The 17965-nt window shown below is 34.1% G+C and overlaps 1 protein-coding gene across 2 annotated transcripts in view; it reads left to right on the top strand.

The window, feature by feature from the left end:
• Positions 1–17748, top strand: part of DCUN1D1 (defective in cullin neddylation 1 domain containing 1) — a 37082-nt gene extending 19334 nt beyond the window's left edge. The window contains exons 5-7 of one of the 2 annotated variants that reach the window (XM_067738167.1): positions 6936–7018; positions 7259–7355; positions 8717–17748. In XM_067738167.1, the coding sequence (XP_067594268.1) occupies positions 6936–7018; positions 7259–7355; positions 8717–8796 (260 nt within the window). In that variant the 3' untranslated portion in view covers positions 8797–17748. Of the gene's footprint in view, positions 1–3870; positions 6900–6935; positions 7019–7258; positions 7356–8716 lie in introns of those variants that run through there. The other variant, XM_067738168.1, reaches the window with a different exon arrangement.
• Positions 17749–17965: the final 217 nt, after the last annotated feature.

Here is a 17965-nt window from a genome sequence, read left to right as displayed (position 1 = left end):
ACCATAGAATATACAGCACAGAGTGAGCCCTGATGTAAAATACTGGACTTTAGTTAATAATATTGGCTTATCAGTTATAAGAAACATACCACACTAAAACAGTATCTTAAAAATAGTGGAAATGGGGGGAAGATGGGGTAAAGGTATATGGGAACTCTGTACTTTCTGCTCAGTTTTTCCATAAACCTAAAACTAAAAAAGTCTTAATTTAAAAAAAAGAAAAAAATGTAATAAAAGACAAATCATAATTTCTCTTTTTGTTTTGCATTGGTATTGGGTGTCAGGAAATGTAATGACTTGCTTAGTTGAAGAACTTAATTAAAAAGAAAACAGTTTTCTTGACAGCCTTTCTAAGGGTTCACAGGGCTCTTAAATTATAATATTTGGCAGAAAGGAATTAGGAGATCGTAGGAGAGGAGGTGAGGCCCAAACAAATTGGCAAAGAGCGACAGTGACAGCACTGCGGTTTATTTATAAATAGCTGTGCTAATTCTAATGAGAGCTGGTGTTTTCCATATTTTCTCATTTTCTATAACCTTATTTCTTGTGACACCAGGATAGGGTACTTCCTCTGTCACCATCTGCTTCAGTCACCTGCCATTTCTGATGGTCTTCTGAATCTTAAATTTGAAAGGAATTTCATAAGTCCTGTGTTAAATCTAACCTATGCAAAGTAGCACCTGTACCTGATGCTCATATGGCTTTTATGTTTGAATATACAGGGCGGGGATTGAACACACATTGTTTTAGAAAGTGGTCCATTCTTATCACAGAATACTCTTCCTTTGTCTTTATAACTTTTACCATTGTTCTTATTTGACCTTTGCTGCAGCACAAAGGAAGTCTAACCATTTATTTTCTCATTTATCCCTTCTCCTTTTTTTCAGGTCAGCATTCCAAATTTTAACTGTTCTTCATTTGAGAAGTCCTTTGTTATTCCGTTGCTGTCACCCCTAGATAACATTCCCAATTTCTCAGTTTCTCTCAAAATAGAGTTCGTAAAGCTGAACATAATACTCCAGAAGGAGGCTATTTAATGTAGAATACTATGGATCCGTTATTTTTTGCGAGACTGTTCATTCTATTAATTTGTTCAAAAATTACATTTGTTTTTTACAGCCATGGTATTTTTAGGACCGTCCTGAACTTTCTTAAAGTCTGTAGGTTATTTTCTTATGAACTGTTGTGGTTCAGCTAGAATGTTATTACCTGTGCAGTTGATTTAAACATTTTTAACATTACTTGTTAAACATTCATTTAATATTCAGAAATAATTTTATAGAGTGTTTTTAATGTGTATTTTCATTTACGTAATCCCATTTGTTTCTCATAACAGCCCTTGGAGCTAAGTAAAAAACCTCTTTGTCATAAAAATGAGGAAACTCATGGTCAGAGAGCCTGACTTACTAAGGTCACATAACTTTAGAGTTGGTAGAATTGGGACTCAGCCTCAGATCTTCTGATTCCACATTTTATATTCTTTTTATTATATTATGTTGTGCTAACTATAGATATCTTTAGGTAAATTAAGACTTTGTGAATAGGATTTTAAATCCCCATTCATCCTCCCTAGTGAGTTGGCAACATTTTGTTCCCCTTAGGGATGGTTTTTGGATCCAGTCTCAATTCATTTCCATATTCATATGTCACTCAATTGATCATCTTTTATGAAACACATTGCCCTTTTTGATTCAGTCTGAAAGAATGACACTGGGATTATCTCTGTTTGCATTTTTAATTTTATTATAAGGGCTTAAGGATTCATTCTGCAAGTATCTCAATTTTAGGTAATACTATTATTAAGACTTGCTTGTATCTTTTTCTCTGTGTTATCCTTCTGTTTATTCTAACTGCTGTTGTTGCTTCTTGTTACATTATTATTGACTTTGTTCTCTTTCCAATACTGCTTCAGAATCTATAATAATAATTTTAAAAATTATTAAAAATAAACAATAGTAATAGTAAGGACACGTTATTTACCAGGCACTGTTCCAATGTTTTAGGTGTATTCACTCGTTTAATTATTACAACAACCCTGTGAGGGTAGATACTGTTATCTTTTTTTTAAACTGAATTACCAAGAGGTGAACTTAGTTGCCGGAGGCTACTTAATTAGTGGTGGAGTTGAGATTTAAGAAGCTAAACTACTATATTAAACCACTTCTCTCTAGCTGGGCTATTCCTTTGTCACTCAGACATTTCTAACTAAAGGGCAGCTTTCCTTCCTCCCCCCCCCCCCCCCCCCCGGTCCCCTCCCCTCCCCTCCCGTCCCCTCCCCCCTCCCCTCCTTTCCGTTTGTGTGTGTGTGTGTGTGGCCGTACCGTGCGGTTTATGGGATTTTAGTTCCCTGACCAGGGATTGAACCTGGGGCCCTGGCAGTGAGAGTGCTGAATCCTAACCACTGGACCACCAGGGAATTCCCTAAAGGGCAGTTTTTCATATGCTTGTGGCAATTGACATTTTATCCCTGTACAACTTAATCTTATGTGTTTCAGCTCCTAATAGTAACATTAATCTTTTTGAATATTCCTGTTTCATCCAAAAACATTTATTGGCTGGTTACTCTGAGAGCATAGAGTTAGGAACATCTTAAGTCTGTCTGGGTGAGTTTGCAAAGTCTTCAGAAAGATTATAATTTTTGAGCCTTGAAGAATGAATATATGTTTTCAAAGCCAAAAGAAAAAGAAGACATCTCTAATGTGGAGAGATTAGCAAGTTCAGTTGCTTAGAGGTGAGAGACATAGCACCTTTGAGAAACTGCAAGTAAGTTCATTTGACTAGAAATGTAGATTTTTATCTGAAGGCAGTAGGAAATATTGCAGATTTTAAAAAAGTTAATAGACTTTATTTTTTGAACTGCTTTAGATTTACAGCAAAATTGAGCAGAAGGTACAGAGATTTCCCAACTACTCCCTTCCCCCACACTGCATAGCTTCTCCCATTATCAGATCCCCACCAGAATGGTACATTTGTTACAGTTGTACCTACATTGACACATCATTATCATCCAAAGTTCAACTTCACGGTAGGGTTCACTCTTTTTTTTTTTTTTTAATTTTATTGAAATATAGTTGATGTACAATGTTGTGTTAGTTTCTGGTGTATAGCAAAGTAATTCAGTTATATATATACGGGATACATATAAGATTCTTTTCCATTATAGGTTATTACAAGATATTGAGTATAGTTCCCTGTGCTATACAGTAGGTCCTTGTTGGTTCTCTACTCCATATATAGTAGTGTGTATATCTTAATCCCATACTCCTAATTTATCCCTCCCCTAGGGTTCACTGTTAATGTTGTACATTCTATGAGTTTGGACAAATGTATAATGACATGTATCCACCATAATATCTTCATACAGAGAAGTTTCACTCTCCCTAATAAACCTCTGTGCTCTGCCTGTTCATCCTTTCCTCCCTCCTAACCCCTGGCAACCACTGATCTTTTTACTCTCTCCATAGCTTTGCCTTTTCCAGAATGTCATATAGTTGGAATCATGCAGTATGTAGCCTTTGCAGATTGACTTCTTCACTTAATATTATTATTATGCATTTGTTTTCCTCCGTATCTTTTCATGGCTTGAAAGCTCATTTCATTTTGGCACTGAATAATTTTTCTTCATCTGGATGTACCACAGTTTATATATCTGTCTACCTACTAAAGGACATCTTGGTTGCTTCCAAGTTTTGGCAGTTATGACTTCTGTAAACATCCATGTGCAGGTTTTTGTGTGGATATAAGTTTTCAGTTCATTTGGGAAAATACCCAGGAGTGTGATTGCTGGACCACATGGTAAGCGTATGTTTAGTTTTGTAAGAAACTGCCAAACTGTTCCAAAGTGGCTGTACTATTTTGCATTCCCACCAGCAATGAATGAGAGCTCCTGTTGCTTCACATCCTCGCCAGCATTTGGTGTTGTCAGTGTTTTGGATTTTGGCCCTTCCAAAAGGTGTGTAGTGGTATCTCATTGTTGTTTTAATCATTGAAGAATTTTAACATGGAAGTGAAACCAAATTTATATGCCTGAAAGGTCCATCTGAAAGCAGTGTGGTCCTTTAAAAGGTGTGGAGGCAGAACTAGAGGAAGAGAAATTGGTTATGAAGCTGTTGCAGTGATTTAGCTAGACATGAAGAGGCCCCTAGCGTAGGCCCTAGCAAGGGATGGAGAAAAGAGAGAGATTTAAAAGGTGCTTAGAAGCCAAAATGAGAAAGCTTTGATTCAAAGTGTGATGAGGAAGTTAGTCTTAACCCCCATTTGGGGATATTTGGAAATGTGGGGGGGGTATTTTTGGTATTGTTGTAACGACTGAGGGCTTCTACTGGGATTAGGGGTCTGCTAAATGACCTGCAGTGCATAGGACTTCATTTCCTTACAATGAAAAATTGTGTTTCATTGAGAAACACTGTAGGGTGATGACATTCATTGAGAGAAAAGAAAATGGTAGGTCTGTAGTTCAGTTTGAGCCCTGTTGAATTTGAGTTGTTTGTGGATATCCAGTTGAAGATGTCCTTAGGCAATTAGATGTAAGAATCTAGAATATAGAAAGAGCAGTTTCAGATTTAGGACTTGTTAGAGATGGTTTGAGCATATAACTTGAAAGAAGGTAAAGGTTTGAAAAATCTACTGAGAGAAGTAGAGGTGGTTATTGCTGACGTACAGTGTTATAGAACATCAACATTTAATGGAGAAATGGAGGAAGAGGAGCAGTAAAAGAAAATAAGGCCAGAGAGGACAGAGGAAAATCAATAGAGTGATACCATTAAAGCTGAGAGAAGCGACAGTTCCATCCAGGAGGTGTACTCAGTTTTGTCAAATACGGCAGAGAGCCAAGTAAATTAAGGACTTAAAGGTTTATTTGGCAACCAGAAGGGCTTGGTGACCCTTCAGAGATTACTTTCAGTGGGGTGAGTGACGGAGGTGGACACTAGTTTATAGAATTAAAATGTGTGGTAGGTGAGGAAATTGGACAATGAATGTAGATTACAAAAAGTTCTTTTAACTACCTGAACTTTCAAACATCATATATGTACACTCCTATTCTTGTAAGATTCTTAGGTTAATATATCAGCTGAGAAATGGGCCTTTATAGGTGTCTCATGGTTTACAGTTATTTGAATATTTCATTGTTTCTCATCCTTATTTTCTAAAAATTAATTGAAAAGGGAAAAAAATGCTAACACTAGTAATAAGCTTAGTTCTCATAAATTTAATGCATTTGAAGTGAAGAAGGATATCATTAAGCATGCTAATAACAGCAAATCCTACTATACATGCTAATAAGAGCGATCTTACTGCACTTAAGCTAGACAATTATATGTTTGGTTGGTAAAGAAAAGAATAAAATTAAAGAACCTGGAAGGAATATTTGGTATAGAGCTTTAAAGACTGCAAAGATTAAAAAGGAATTGTGATTAGTTAGGGGTTGTTGTCATATTTCTAGTTCTCTTAAAACATGGGGATCTGAACTGGACTTTCAGACATGTTTTCATGAGCACATTAAAAAATAAAAGTAGAAGACTCATGTACTCTCTCAAGATGATCTGTGAAGGGAAGGAGAAAGAGGGTAGCTTGTAAGGGAATGGAGAGATACAAGAAAGATTTATTAAAGATAGGTGATAACTTGAGCGTGTTCCTTTGTGGAGGGGAAAGCTGGAAGACAGGGCAAAGTTGAAGATACAGGGAGAGAAGAAAATTAATCAGTAGACCAGATTCCTTGAAAAGGCAGGATGGCATATTGGATCCATAATAATGGTGTTAGGGGCTTAACCTTGGATGGGAGAAGAGGCACCTTTTCCAAGGAAACTTGTTCATTCAGCAGTTTCTGAATGCCTACTGTGTGTTTCATTCTGCTAGTTTGGGGATATGTAGTCCCTATCCTTGAAGAGGTTAGGGTCTAGTGAAGATGGGGGATTTTTTGCCTTATGTCCTATATGTTTTTTTTCAGGTAGGATGTGAGTCTTTTTGGAGTCTTTCCTAGTCTTTCATGATTCCTCAGATTATCCAGAGTAGTTTGGAGATCATATCTAAAAGGACTTTTAAGTTACTTGGGATGTAATTTTTCCTGACCTGGAAATGTAAATTTACTCATAAAAGCTTGACCTAACTACTTTAGTTCTTTGAAAGAGATCATAGTTCTTTCTCTCTGTTGTTATGACAGATATAGTTTTTTGTCATGTGGTAATATTGCTTCTTTATCCTTATCGGCTCCAAAACCAGTTAAATAGTCATTTATATCCTCTTCATCAGACTTTTAAAAAGACAAATCTTAGTTTATTATTAATTTTAAATTCTTAATATTCTTAATGGTCTCCTTGAGGATCAGTCAGCCAACAGCTTGGAGCGTAAGATTGGTTAGGATTGTGGGTAGTAATTCTTTGCATTACAGCTTATAGGTGTACCTCAGTGATTTACAGCTGGGGGCAGTTTTGCCTCCCAGGGGACCTTTGTCAATATGTGGAGATACTTTTGGTTGTCACCACTGGGGATGGGGCAGAACTGCTACTGGCATCTAGTGGATAGAGGCCAGGGATGCTGCTAGTGCTGTAATGCACAGGACAGCTTCCCACAACAAAAAATTATCTGCCCCAAAATGTCAAAAGTGCTGAGGTCAGGAAATACTGGTGTACATTAATATTTGAATAGTTATGAGCTAGTCAAACATGTTTACCTACGTTATCTTATTTAAACTTCAGAAACCCCTTATGAGGTAAGTGATATCCTTCTTGCCCTGAAGGCACCATTCATTTGTGATGGAAGCAGGATACAAAGCTTGGACTTAACTCTATAGGAAATTTTTATTATGTAAGTATTCAGGACACAAGCCTTTTTTTTTTTTTTTTTAAAGGCTATCTTTTGTCTTACCTGGTGTTTTTTTTTTTCAGGGACAAATATTCCTGACATTTGAAGTATATAATTTATTTTTAATATTACAGATCTAGAAATGGCCATTGCCTACTGGAATTTAGTGCTTAATGGAAGATTTAAATTCTTAGACTTATGGAATAAATTTTTGTTGGTAAGTTCATATTTTCTGCAGTTCGGTGTTTTCTCTAAACTTTTGCTTTGTTTGAAGATAAATTAACATTTTAAAGCATAACTAACTCATTTCAGAGCATGTAATGGACATAGAATGAAAAATTTGATTTCCAGAATTTTATTACATAGGTTGTTTTGCATTCTTGTATTTGGTATCATCTGGACTGTTTTTTTGAAACTCTTTTTAGTGATTTGGATGCTTCTTTTTTTTTTTTAATAGGAACATCATAAACGATCAATACCAAAAGATACTTGGAATCTTCTTTTAGACTTCAGTACAATGATTGCAGATGACATGTCTAATTATGATGAAGAAGGTAATGAACATTCTGCTCTATCAGTTTTTTGAAAAATTTGTCTTCTTTTATCACACAGTCTTGAACTTCTTGTCTACTTCTGTTTTTCTTAGAGTTAATTTCCTTCTTCTGAGCTTTTATTTGTGCTCTTCTGAATGTATGAAATGCCTTCATCCTCTTTACCAATCTGCATTGTTTCCTTAAATACCAATTCTGTGTATTCATGTCTTCCAGAAAGGCATGAGTACTTTTCATCCATGTTTTAGATTTTCAGTTTACTTTAGGAACCTATTCTTTTCTTAATGTACTTTTATAGTACTTGTATATGTATTTTTTGTTGTTGTCTGTTTGTTTTGTCTGTGAACTTGATTGTAAACTCCTTAAGTTTAGTGACCTTGTCCAAATGGAAACGGACTTTAGTTTCCTACTGTAGTACTCTTGGCATTCAGTAAATATTCACTGATTGAATGCTTTTCTGCTGTTTCTTCATGTATGTATAAGGATGATTTTGCCATCCACTATCAGGACATGTGCTTTTGTTTTTCTGGAACTGGCAGTGATTTACATTTGTTTCTTCACGCATACTTACCTAGTTCCCCTTGAGAATTAGCAGGATTTTTTTTTTTTGATATTGTTGAATAGGCAGAGGTATTTTTTGAAAAATCTCTAGTAACCTTGGTCTCCTTAAAAGTGTCCTGGAACTACTTAATGTAACCAAAGATAATGTTATTTCCTTATCTTTGTTTTCATTGTCATGTATTGTCTTCTTTAAGAAGTGAGAAATGACTGATAATTGATAATTGTGCTTTCTGTTAGACCTTACACAAAAGTGAAGAACTTCCTATTTGGAGGTTGGCATAGAGAAGAGGCATGTATAGAGGCATGCATATATGTAATTTAAAATCCTTTAGTAATTTATTATCATGAAATAGGTTAGAGTTTGATCCTTGCTGTTAATTTCCTTTGTAAGATTGCCACAAAGTGCAAAAAAAGATTAACTCCAACCTACTGTGCTTTCAGCAGCACTGGCAGCATGTCATCATATCAAGGTCAGATTTGACCAAATTACTTCAGTGGCCTGGCTTCAGTGGCCTTCAGAAAACCATAATATTATTAGTTACCAGAAGGGTTATTTTTTTATCATTCAAGGAATTATCAAGTATTGGAATAATAGAGAAGAGAGAAAGGAATACTCTAGGTAGAAACTCTAAAGAGCTAGAAATTTGGAAGTCCTATCAGTGGGAATACTTATAATGACATACTTTAACAATTATGGGGAAGATATTTTAAAAAAATAAAGGATTCTATTAAAATGTTAGCCTTATTTCTGCTTTTCTTTCTTTCCTTTCTCCCATCCCCGCCCCCCCCCCCCCCCCCCACAGGAGCATGGCCTGTTCTTATTGATGACTTTGTGGAATTTGCACGCCCTCAAATTGCTGGGACAAAAAGTACAACAGTGTAGCACTAAAGGAACCTTCTAGAATGTACATAGTCTGTACAATAAATACAATGGAAAATTGCACAGTCAATTTCTGCTGGCTGGACTGAACTGAAGATCAATCCTCACAATTCAGACTGAGGGTTGAGACAAAACTTTAAGGATACATCTTGGACCATATCGTATTTCATTCTTCTAATGGTGGTTTGGGCTTGTCTTCTAGTCTGGGCCGCTCTAAACATTTATTATTCCAACATTGTGGATTTCATCTTATATCTGTGGACCATCCTAGTTTATTCTCCCATAAGTCTTAGAAGCTTTATGGTGATTATTTTGAAGTTTCCATTCTTGCATAAAGCACAATGCTGTCTTCATCAGAAAACAGTTTGGCATAAGAATTAAACATGTGAACATCACAATTTATAAAAACTTCTTAAATATATGCTTTGGGCTAGTTGCAAAGACTATGCTGATAGCACTTCCAGTGAGAGTGATATATTTAAGTGTACCAGATCTGGAATGGTGTTTTGGTATGGGGGGATTTTTTTTTTTCCTGGCAAATCACATGTATTGTTAACGTGAGTAGAGTATCTGTTGAAAAAAAAGTCAAAATAACCAACGTGAAAAATTTTTAGGGTAACTTGGTGTGCCTACCCAAAATTTTACTGTGTTTTAGACCCTCGATTTCAGAAGGTTCCACAGATCTAGTCTGCACTTATCTTACCCATGTTTATATATAGTTGTCTTACAGGGGGTTTTATTTAGAAAAACATCTGCATAATGTTAGATTCTACTCCTGTCTACATTATGCACTCCATAATTGGATTTCATTATGATTTTGAAACGCTGATATGCCTGTCGAGTAAGTTAAACTATTTAATTTGTTTTGAATGTTTTAGATTGCTACATAATACAATATTCTAAATTTAGGCATGAGGGTTTATTTTTGTTTTTGGGGGTTTTTTTGGTCAGCGCACTATGGAACACAAATGAAATGCTCTTAATTTATAAGAAGATAGTAGGAATTAAATTTTGAAAATGGTTGTAATGAGCCATAAAGTTCAATTCTTATAGGTACTGCTCTTTCAGACAAATAGTCCATTTTTGATGACTTCTTATTTTGTTGAAGTTGCTTTAACTGCTAATCACTGTGGTTGCCAAATATTTCAGGAGCAAAGATTTTCAAGCAGGCATGCACTTGATGCAAAGTACCAATCTGGCTTCTATTTTCGTAAATTATTTAATTTTTACTGTTCTTTGTTTCACTCAGATTAGCTCAGTTTTCACATCAAAGCAGCACTCTGTCTTGTATGTTTCTTTTTTTTCCCTTCATTACAAGACCCATGAACTGCTTTCATGCTGAAAATGCTCATTTCTTTGTTCACTTCTTGACCTGTGAAGAAGGGTTTATTGCTTTCTTAAACATTTCTATAAGGCAGGTTAAAAAATGTAAAATTTCTGATATTGGATGACTGGTTTTTAGCAGGAGTAGATTTTGCTTGGTGTATCCAGGCACTCTAAGTTCTAATGTTGAAATTATCAAAGGTATGTACTTCAGAATAGCAGTACATTATAAGGTATATGCGGAAATGATTTTAAGAAACAATGATATATTAAAACTACTTTTTATTTACGATTTTGAAATTGACTAGAAAGCTTTCCCCATAGATATTAATATTCTAATCATAACTTTAATTCAAGAATATGATTCTATCAAAAGAAAATTTTGAAAATTTCTATTCAGGTTACTGGAATTGGTTATTAAAAAAAGAAAAAAGAAGAATCCTGCTGCTTTCAGTATTTCCTGATTTCATATTTGTAAATATTAAGAGGAACTTCAATTATGAAAAATTTTTAAAAGATATATATATATAAATGTACTATTTTGTTTCCTGTCTTGAAGATTTTGAGTTATGGTATTGTTTTTGAATTGATTAATTAATTCCGGTATGCTGTGTTTTGAAATGAGATCCGATTAGCTTTTTTTCCCCAATATAAATTGTTTTTCATAAAAGTCTGATATTGATTCGTGGCCTAGTGCCTTGGGTTTTACAGACTTTTCCTTTTAAATGCAAGACCTTTTCAACAAAATAGTGTTTGTCATCAGTTTGGTACTAAACATTTATAATTACTATGTAATTATAAACAGAAAAATACATAAAGCTTTGAATATAATCATGTAGCATAAAAGTTAAGGTTGTTAACTCTATGATGGCATCTTAGAATTAAACAATACTATTACTAGGGCTGAAAAGAGAAGACTGATTTAATGTGGTGTGGTTATTCTGAGGATACATGTCTGGTTACAGGGAATATTTTGTACTAAAAAATGCTTACACATAATGGCCGTGTGTGTGTGCGTGTGTGTGAAAGAGAGAGATTGACAGGTTGAAAGAGACACACATGCTCACACACACACGCACACACACACACACACACACAACTTGAATTGCTTTAATTCATTAGTGTTTCAGTCTTCATTCTGGTAAACTCCCCATGCTGATTCTTTGTTTTAAACTGAACCACAGGTACAGTTTCCTTTTTGCCAAATGTCAAAACAGGTACACATTTTACAATGTAATGCTTTTTAAATAGTAAAGTGTATAAAATTAGAAGTGCCCACATATAAAAATACTTGAGATCAAGATTATCTTTAGTGACTATCATCTGCATATCTCTGTAAGTTCAATTGTGTTTCTTACATCCCTGTCATATTACCAACAGAGGCAATAAAAGCTTCAGTGAAATTGCCATGACTAAATCTTTTCACATATTATTTCAGTGTAATACTTTTAAAGACTAAAATATACCAGAAAACTTTTCCAGAAAGGATAATTATTTATGGAAAGAGCATTATAATGGCAAGTTTTGGGGAGAAAAGACATGCCAAGTCTTGTTTACTACATTTAAAATGTTTACAACTATACTGGGCTGCTTTATTTAATTAACAGTACTGTAGTTGTGTAATACGGCTTTGTAAGTATGTGTTCTTCATTAGACTTTTAAAAAGTTTTAATGAGAGAAAGAAAACTTAATAAAATAACATGGGAAATCTTTTATATAATATGCTTACTGGGGAATTCTTATTTAAGCAAGGTATACTATTTTTTTTCCTCAGAAAGATTTAAGTGAATGAAGTATTCATCTATTTTTTATTTGACGATAATCAAGAGGTTTGAGTAGTTGTAGCCAGTTTAATGTGCACTTTGCTTAGATTTTTAAAAACATGTTACAATGAAGACTACGTATTGTAAACCTTCTGTAACTTTTACGTATGAATGACAGAAGAAAGTTAAACCTAATGAAAGAATTTTGGAATAAAAAAAGGAAAGTGGTGCTGGGGAAATTTATTATAGTTCACGAAGTATGCCTTTGTAAACCTGAATCAACTTTTAGAAGGAATTAATTTATGGAGTTCTAAATGTTAAATTGTGTATATTTAATAGAAAATACTTACTTGACACCTCAGCAGTTTTCTTTAAATGTTACTTTATACTTTTAACAATATGATTTATATTGCATACATAGATGTTTTGATAAGATTTTATCAAATTTGATAATGTAATGATAAAATGTTTTTAAAATGTGAACTATTTAACATATAACTTAATATCTGAGGACGCAATACCTGAATTGTGATTTCTACATAATGTGATAATTAGGGTTCAAATTATGGCTCATCATTTAATTGATTATAAACGAGTATATTTCTGAACTCTTTACTTGCCTCCATTTTTACAATCATATAGCAATAATTTCTATTTTTATTTTATAAAAATGTGGTGAAGTTATATATCATGATACCTTTACCTTTGATTTCTGAAGGGGAAGGGGTTTATATTTTGTAGTTGATAAATTAGAAAATTCCTAATAGTACAAATCCCCTTTTCCAGGTTTACCCTATTTGTCCCTATTTTGGTTGAATATTTGCTTGATTTGTACCTGATTCTGGAGGCAGATAGTCCTGTTTTTTTTTTTTTTTTCCTTAATTCATAATACAGTTACATAAATGGTTTTACCAGAGCATTCTTGCCATCTATTTTCTTTACTGCCTGTTGGGTAACTGGCATTTCTTACTGACAAACTCATTTATTTGACACTTTTCCACTAGGCTCAGTGTTTTGTGTTAATGTGGCTTTTGACTTCTCTTCTGTTGGTCTTTTTTTAATCTGTCATAATAAGGAAATTATGATAAAATGTGCACAGCCTTTGTAGTAGATGGAATTCCCAAAAAGTAATGTCTTCATTTATGGAGTTTTAAAGACAGATTATTTGGGGAATCGTTTTATAATTAATCCATTTTAAAAATTGAGTTCCTAATATATTTTTAATCAAGTATATCCAAGTTTTTCTTAAAAGTATTGCTTATGTATTTTCAGCTTACCTTTTCTGTATTTGTGCTGTGCAGAAGTCAGTGTAGCTTGTAACTTAAAGCATTTATTTTCAAGCCATACCTTGAGGCTGCTGTATTTATGAGGTTGGAAGCTTTCTATTTTATCTCTTGTAGGTTATTGGCGTTTCATATGAGATTTGGTTTGGGGAAAAAATGTTTGGTTAAAACAATGTTTGTTTTAATGACTGGCTTATAGGGAACATAACCTCTTTGGCAGATTTTTCAGTGGAATGGGAAGAGATGGAGTCGGAATCCATCAAATAAGTTTAAAACAAACAATTTTTAACCAAAATAGTGAAAACAAAGCTTGATTTGAAACTTCATTGTTTCAAAGTTTGGAAACTTAACAGACGGCAGCATGTGAGTAACTTAATGAACAAAGCAAAGAAGAAAAGGATAATATTCATTTTATATTTAGAATGTATATATGTATTTAGGTAGATGTTTAATATAACTACTTAAATTTTTATTTCAGGTTATGAAATATTTTAAGAAAACATTGGATCTAACGGAAAACTTGAGCGGTGCCAAATGAGATTTTTACGGAAACGAACACTGTAGGGCATAAGTTTAGGGGAAAACAAAATGGCTAAGGGGAAATACTAAGGAAAGCTCTAGACAGTGATTTTTATCACATAGTTACATGACACAGAGCTTAAAGAGCAATATTTGATCAGTAAGGTTTAGAGATGTGTGTACTTGGAATCCTTTGAAAATAGCTAGTTTAGTTTTCAATATTCTTAATCCTGAGAGTATGTTAGAATTAAATATATTGAAATTATATGAAATGAAAGCCAGAGCTTTAAAATAGTCATTCTTAAGACTTTATTGTGATGGTACTCAACAACAACTTTATTGAGCTATAATTTACACACCGTAAAATCCACCCATTGTAAGTGTATAATTCAGTGGTTTTAGTAAATTCATGGAGTTGCAAAACCATCATCACAATCCAGTTTTAGAAAATTTCCATCAGCCCATAAAAGTTGCCCTCCTGGTCCTTTGCAGTTAGTTTCTGTTCCTACCCCAAGCCCCAGGCAGCCACACTAATCTGTTTCTATAAATTTTCCCTGTCTAGAAATTACCTGTGAATAGAACCATACAATTTGAAGACTTTTGTATCTGGCTTCTTTCCCTTGGCATAATGTTTCTGAGGTTCGTCCGTGTTATAGCGTATACCTGTACTTTAGTTCTTTTAGTTGCTATATAGTATTGCATTGTATGGATATACTACATTTTGTTTATTCATTCACCAGTCGGACATTTGGATTGTTTACATTTTTGGTTATGAATAGTAACTCTGTGAGCATTCCCCGTTATTTGTCATTGTGTGGACATATATTTTAATTTCTTTTAGGTAGATTCCTAGGAGTGTAATTGTCGGGTTGTTTGGAAATTTCGTTTGACTTTCTAAACTGCCAAACTGTTTTCCAAAGTGGCTGTACCATTTAAAAATATTCCTATCACAATGCATAAGGGTTGCAGCTTCTGTAAATCCTTGTGAATGTTTATTATTATTACTATTATTATTGTCATTCTGGTGGATATGTATCTTAAGTGTGCAAGTTATATATATATCTAGCTATCCTAATTGACATGTCTGTAGGATGTGCAATTTGGGTAAGTATTGGGTTGGCCAAAACGTTCGTTTAGGTTTCCCATACGATGTAATGGAAAATCCCCAATGAATGTTTTGGCCAACCCAACATAAGGTGGTCTGAGAGATTGCTGTAAAATTACTTGAAATGTACTTACACTTACTTGAAGGCAGTATTTTCTGTAACCAGTGAGGGTAGTTGTTATACCCTTCCAGTGGGAGTTCCAGTCCCTTAGTGAACTCTGGTGAGGAGATAAACTGTGTAGGTAAAGAGTGATGCTGATGGCTGTTGCTTTGTGCTATTGTGTGTACGGTGATTGATATAACTACCCAGTTAGCCTGTGACTGGTGGTAATACTTAAAACGTTGTATACGTAATTTGTACAGATATGTCAGTCTCATTATTAATTTTCTCAGAGCTCTTTTGCTTTGAGAAATTAATTTCTTAAGTTTGTAAAACTTTAGTTGATTCTGTTTAGTTGCTGCCAGCCACCTGTGCTCTTAATACGTAGTGGACATTGGTGTAGTGTTTATTTTATTTTTAATGCTAAATTTCAGAATATACAAAATAGTATGATGAACTTACTTCCACGTAATCAATTCATGGCCGATCTTGATTTATCTGTATGCCACCCATCTTCCCAACCCTGATTTATTTTGAAGCAAATCCCAGGTAGCAAATAGTTTCATTTGTAAATATTTCAGTTATGTATGTCTGAAAGAAAAAGCTCTTAAAGATAACCACAATACTGTTATCACACTTAAATGTTAACAATTTATTAGTAATTATTCAGTTAGCGTTTAAAATTATCTCATAATTAATTTTCCAGTTCAAGTCAGGTTTCAAATAAGGTCCATATGTTGCATATATCTCTGAATTTCTTTTAACTTATGGATCCCCGTACCTGCCTCTCCTCAGCTCGGAATTCATTTGTTTGAAAATGCAGTGGTTGCTTTAAATTTTTAAACTTCTATGCAATTATATTTAAGGTGACATTTGATGTACTTAATCAAAAAATACTGTTAACTTGAAAATATTTTGGAAGTTAATGAAGTGTGGTCTAGAAAGCCACAATAATTGTATCAACAGACATTCCCTTAACTTTAAAATATAACGGGACTTGTATCCAGAATATATAAAGAACTCTTACAACTTAAGAATAGAAAGACAACACAATTTACAAATGAGCAAAGTATTTGAATAGACCTTTCTCCAAAACGTATATACAAATGGCTAATGAGCACATGAAAAAATGCTCAACCTCATTAGTCATTAGGGAAATGAAAATCAAAACCACAGTGAGTTATCATTTCACACCTTCAAGGATTACTTTAATAAAAATGGACAAGTGTTGAAGAGCATGTAGATGAATAAGAACCCTTGTACATTGGTGGGAATGTAACATGGTGCAGCAGCTGTGGAACACAGTTTGGCTGTTCCTCAAAAAGTTAAACATAGAGTTAACATATGACTCAGCAATTCCACTCCTACAAATAGACTTGAAAACATATTCATATTCCAGCCCCTGGTAACCACTATCTTACTTTGTGTGTCTATGAATTTGATTATTTTAGGTACTTCATGTAAATGAAATCACACAGTATTTATCTTTTTTGTGATTGGCTTGTTTCACTTAGCATAATGTCCTCAAGCTTCACCCTTGTTGCAGAATGTGACAGGAATTCATTCCTTTTAAAGGCTGAATAATATTCCATTGTAAGTATATATCACATTTTATTTTGCTTATCCATTTATCTGTCAGTGGACATTTGGCTATTGTGAACAGTGCTGCTGTGAACATACATGTGCAAGTATCTCTTTGAGATCCTTTCAGTTCTTTAGGTTACATACCCAGAAGTGCTATTGCTGGATCCTATGGCAGTTCTAGTTTAAATTTTTTGTGGAACTTCTATACTGTTTTCCACAGCAGTCACACCATTTTACAATCCTACCAACAGTGCACAAGGGTTCCAGTTTCTCCACATCTTCATCATTACTTTATTTCCTCCCTCCCTCCCTCCCTTCCTTCCTTTTTTTTTTTTTTTATACTAGACATCCTAATGGATATGAGGTAATATCTCATTGTGGTTTTGAATTGCATTTCTCTGGTTAGTGATTTTGAGCATCTTTTCACATGCTTGTTGGTCATTTGTATATCATCTTTGGAAAGATGACTATTCAAGTCTTTTGCCCATTTTTGAATTGGGTTATTTGATTTTTTTGGTGTTGAGTTGTAGGAGTTCTTTTGATATTCTAGATATTAAGCATTTGGCCTTATGTTATTAAGTCCAATGTGTCTATATTGATTTTCTGTCTGGATGATTTCTGTCTGGATGATTGATGAAAATGGGATATTGAAGTCCCCTACTATTATTAGATTGCTGTCTATTTCTCGCTTTAGATTTCTTCTTTTATTTTGCTTTATATTAAAACAAAATAAGGGTTTGTGTGTATGTGTATGGAATCTTGGATTTTCAACATGAAAGATAATATCTGCAAACATAATTTTTCTTCTTTCCAATTTCAATGATTTTTAATTCTTCTTCTTTCCTAATTGCTCTGACTAGGACTTCAAAAAACATGTAGAATAGAAGTGGCAAGAGTGGGCATCCTTGTCTTGTTCCTGATCTTAGAGGAAAAGTTTTGCCTCTTTTACCATTGCACTATAATGTTAGCAGTGGGATTTTCCTATATGGTCTTTATTATGCTAAGGTAGTTTCCTTCTATTCCTGATTTGTTGATTTTTTCTTGCGGGGGGGGGGGTGTCAGGAAAGGGTGTTGAGTCTTATCAAATGCTTTTCTGCATCAATTAATATGATAATGTGGTTTTTGTCCTTCACTCTGTTAATGTGGTATATTAGAATGATTGATTTTCATGTGTTGAACCGTCCTTGCATTCCAGGAATAACTCCCACTTTGTCATGTTGTATAATTCCTACTGGAACTCTCCACAGAATGTAATCACTAAATGTTATACCTCTTTAAGTCTCTTTATTATTGTTGGGTGTCTGTTGCAGCAGTATGGCCGTATCTAACTACTACATGCACTGAATGTGAAAGTTTTCGAAGGGAAACAAGAAAAATTATTGAATTGGATCCTCAGGTACTTTTTACTTCCAGGCTCATTAACAAATCTGTAACTTGCTTAGAGACATGAGGAAGAGAAAATTTAGCTCACTGGTTCACAAACTTTAGTGTATCT

The sequence above is a fragment of the Pseudorca crassidens genome, chromosome 5, assembly GCF_039906515.1.
Source record: "Pseudorca crassidens isolate mPseCra1 chromosome 5, mPseCra1.hap1, whole genome shotgun sequence".
In the NCBI taxonomy this organism is placed as follows: domain Eukaryota; kingdom Metazoa; phylum Chordata; class Mammalia; order Artiodactyla; family Delphinidae; genus Pseudorca; species Pseudorca crassidens.
Note: the sequence above shows the minus strand (reverse complement) of the source record. Positions and strands in the feature narration are given on the sequence as shown.